At 31.3% G+C, this 4,606-nt stretch overlaps 1 protein-coding gene across 1 annotated transcript; it reads right to left on the bottom strand.

The window, feature by feature from the left end:
* Positions 1-3,467: 3,467 nt before the first annotated feature.
* LOAG_12860 (hypothetical protein) lies at positions 3,468-4,287 on the bottom strand (the record flags this gene model as incomplete). The annotated part of the gene is made up of 3 exons (XM_003148372.2): positions 3,468-3,778; positions 3,844-3,920; positions 4,206-4,287. 3 exons carry the CDS (start codon positions 4,285-4,287, stop codon positions 3,638-3,640), a joined length of 300 nt encoding a protein of 99 aa, XP_003148420.2. The 3' UTR covers positions 3,468-3,637.
* Positions 4,288-4,606: the final 319 nt, after the last annotated feature.

Below are 4,606 nucleotides of genomic sequence, written 5' to 3' on the forward strand. Positions count from 1 at the left end.
GCCAAGAATTACAAACACGAATTATATGTGTTAAGGTAAGCTCCAAAAGGTCATCACATAATAAATTCCAATGATATTAGTCTGAAGAATAAAAAAAAGGAAGAATGTCATCCTGCTTTGTTAGTAGCGTTTTATGACGCATTATGTAACACTATTAGTGTACATTGCTAACCAATTTGCATATATACAATTCTGTGCAGTGATAGTACTCCTATTTATACAGAAAAAAAGAATTCCGATGGTTTTTAAATCTTAGTCACAACCCGATTTAGTACATACAAATTAGTTCATCACAACAGTGCACTTATGAATCTTTACACTTCTTTTGTCACGGAACTTTATGCTTATTTGCGATATGTACAGTGTGATGCCAAAAAAGTGTAACTTATACCTTATGGGTATCATTTTAACATTAACGATAAGTCATGCCATATTTTTCATCATCGTTTCAATATCGCAAACGTAGGATAATTGTTTCCGACAACCTTACTTATCAGTAATTGATGTTTGTAAATGAAGGCATAACTAAAATAAATGTTTACTATGTTTTCTGAATTTCTGTTCCCAGAACCTGGCAACTACGACTTTAGCTTATGAAAATATCCATGAAATAAGTCAGCTATATCTAACTTTTCAAATTAGAAAAATCAGGGAAGTGTTCTAGTAAATTTTTAATTTCCTTAGCTAAAAATATCTCAAAATCCTCTTAGCTTGTATAACCTTTCTAGTATATTCCCTTTCGAAGTCAACGAACTTCGGTGTGGGAAAAAGTGTCTTGTGGTCGGAGTCCATTTCAGTGTGAAGTTTTTTAAAAAGGCGTGTATCTAAGCAGCCATTATTTTTAATAATATTAACCACTTTTGTGCCCATTTTCATTGTATTAGTAAGACAACTAGCGACAGTCTCCGAAGCTAACGTTTGATGATGTATGATACAATGAATTGTTTATACAGAAGGATTCTTCTGTCTATGTTGCTAGATGGGAATCTGATTCTAACATAGCTGGAAAGCCAATCCGTACAGAAACCTTCTGGTGACCTTTTCCCATATGTTTTTCAAAATGTTTCGCTATTATATTCACGATGTCGACACCTTCTCACGTCGTTTTCAACCCTTCCCCGCTCTCTCCCTCCCCCGAAGTCAATAATTCCTCCTTAATAAGTGTTACTGACGTTTAAAAAGCGTACAAATACGAGTAATTGGCCGCAGTTAGAAACATCTGTCGATTCATCACACTGCAAAGCAAAACATGATGGATTTTTAATTCTCGAAGCAAGCTGTTCTTGACACCTCAATTAAAGCTTTTACCGTGTTGTTCGAAAGAGATATTTCTTGTATTTTCTGTTTAACTTCCATTTTTAAAACTTCAATAGCTTCCATTAAACAAGGTTTCACGAGTATTTCTCCTCTTGCGTATGTTTTTGATCTCACTATCAATTTTGATATCTCAAACGGCGTGATTAATATTTCTTTCGACAATGTAGATCTTGCAGGCCCACGTCTCATCTTTTTCAGATTTTCAGACCTTAATTTTTCTTCAAAAAATTCTGATGGTCGGTCAAATAAATTAGAATGGGCCGTTTCTAAGTGGCTTTTTAATATTGATGGCTTTAAACATTTCTGAGGACATATAACGCACTGCGATTTTATTTCCTCATGATTTTCAATATTGATTGGTAAATCCGAGTTTAGTGTAACTATATTATCCTATTTTATCTTAGGCACCATTTTCTAAAAATAAAACAATAAGCGGCTTATGGAGCTTCTTCTCCTGTCGGGTCATCGAAATTAAAATTACATCAAAAATAAAATTACCACAACATTATAGAATATGTATTAAGAAGGGGAAGAGAATCGACCAAATAAAGTGGAAGACCGGAGTATAATCCTAACATAGCTAGAGTGTCAAGCCACAGCCTGATCCTAACATAGCTTTCAACCGGATAAATCTCTATTGTCCACAAATGAATCAACTTATAGCTTTAAAAAAAAGGAAACAGTTCCCACCTGTTTTCTGTTTTATACTTCCGCTCCACCGCTTTCGGGACCAAATTTTAGTGCTCGTGGACCACGGTTGGAAACCACTATTTTAGATCCTCAGTATCCTCAGATCCTCAATAGATACAGTATAACGCTCACTGAAGCCAAGTGCGCCAACATTTCACTGATCACTCACTACACATTATTTCTGGTGATGCTTGCCCCCCATCAAAAGAACACTTAACCTTCGATTTTATGTACAGAACAGTAATTTCAATTCAAAACTCAATTTAAAATATAAATTTTAAACATGCGTGACATACGTAATCTCTTCCGAGTAAAAGATGTCTCCAGAGCAAGCATTCAAAGTAGAGTTTAAAGTATCTTTAAAACATTTAAAGTAGAGTTTAAAGTAACTTTAAAGCATTTCAAGTTTAAAGACGCAAATGTGCTGTGTCATCTTACGCAGTACTGCGAGGTAAATGCCCCATCATCCCTTCACCCATTACATTTCAATCAGAAGAATGAGTTTTGCAGAAAAATATATAGGGAGTCGGTGACGTAATCGTTATGAAATACGTCGAATCGGATGGGTGAACATTCCTGAAGACGTACTGATGACAAAAAACCAACACTCGGTATAAATAAGACCTGGTGAAGGAGTTCAGATTCTCGCACTGATGGCGACAAAGTAAAAAACTGGATGTAGATTCAATTTTATCATTTAAAAAGAACCAACATAGAATATCAAATGACCAGCTATGACCAAAGAAACCGACAAAAACACATCACAGATAAACGAGAAAGAAGCGAACGCACGTATGCAAAACAAAAAAATCATTTAAATAAAAAACATTTAAATCCTTTTTTTTTTAATTTAACATGACGTTTCATTCTTCATGAACTCACTCTCATGAATTTTTGTCTTATGAAGACGCTAGGGACCTTACACATTGCTTCACATTATATGGAAACTTTTAGAACTTAAAAAAAAAAGAAAAAAACATAAATATAGAGATATGAAATTAAAAGTGGAATATGAAGTATGCAAGGAAAATTGAATGAGAAAGCCAGTCACACCACTACACTAGAAATAATTTACACAATTGAACGATAAATCATAACGATTATCGGCCAGTTTTCAACCCTATCAGTCGTTGCATAATTGCTTGCCGTACAGAAACATTATATCAACCCAATTCAAAAAACTAATAATAAAAATATAAACGAGTCGCTCGAAAACAGACCTTCTTGTTCCATATCCTATAAGTACTAAACTGATCTTTAAAACAAAGCTTCCGAACAAGTAATAAGTTGTAACAAGTATACAGATATGGATAACTATGAAGTAATTCACAATATTTTCTCAAGAAAGGAGTTTAGGAATTAAAAAAAATCACCTAATCTAAAACAGTTAGAAACCAAACCAAATCTATAATTAAGTTCTTGTAATCTCAAAAGAAAGTTATGCTGTATAGATTTCCTCATCTCCTTAATATTATTAATACTCAAAACCACATAAAGATTTGCTCCCATGGGATAAAATAACTTTTAGTACTCTTATACAAGAAAGAAAGCAATGGCTATCATTAATATAATATTTTACTTCCTCTGAAGTTCGTAGTAACCAGTTCTAAAACCACTTTCAAAGATCAATTTACTGATTCAATAATTCCCATGCATCATCGTCCCAATCCTTTTTTGATCCTGCTTTCTTACTGTTTATCGTGACTGGGTTTTCTTGTACGCATAACATTTTATTGTCATCCAAGGAAAAGTCGATTAGTGGGGGTGTTTGCTAGAATAAAGAACATTATGAAAGGTCTGCTAAAGTATTAATAAAATTTGTAATAATAGAAATACCTCTTTTTTAACCCTTGTTGTTATCTTGTTGTTAAATTGCCTTGGATTCGTTGCCGAAGTCAGCTGAACCGAAGTGCCTATAGATGGTTTATCAAATCTTGAAAAGCAAGCAGTTCACGAAAAAAGACAATTTCTAAGAATCTGAATGTTATTAGTTTCATATTACAAATACAGCTTAAATTATGGTTGTTTTATATACTTGCCGTTTCACTTTGAGTTAATTTTGAGTTGCTTCTGAAAATTTTACGAAATAGATGTGTATAATATGAGAAATAATTATTTGTAAAATGCTTCACTGATCTGGTAAGATAATGCATTTATTAAGCCTTTGTTAAAGATGAAAAATTAAAAAAATAACTAACTGTAGTTGACGAAATCGGATATTACTGAAGGTGCTGGAGGGTCACATTCAATTGAATTATTTCTAAAATGCTTCAAATACATTCTGCTCATTACGGAATGCAGACATGCATAAAATGATAAAATGATGAAATAATAATAATAATAATAATAATAATAATAATAATAATAATAATAATAATAATAATAATAATAATAATAATAATAATAATAATAATAATAATAATAATAATAATAATAATAATAATAATAATAATAATAATAATAATAATAATAATAATAATAATAATAATAATAATAATAATAATAATAATAATAATAATAATAATAATAATAATAATAATAATAATAATAATAATAATAATAATAATAATAATAATAATAATAATAATAATAATAATAA

This window comes from Loa loa (assembly GCF_000183805.2).
Source record: "Loa loa unplaced genomic scaffold supercont3.737, whole genome shotgun sequence".
Taxonomy (NCBI): domain Eukaryota; kingdom Metazoa; phylum Nematoda; class Chromadorea; order Rhabditida; family Onchocercidae; genus Loa; species Loa loa.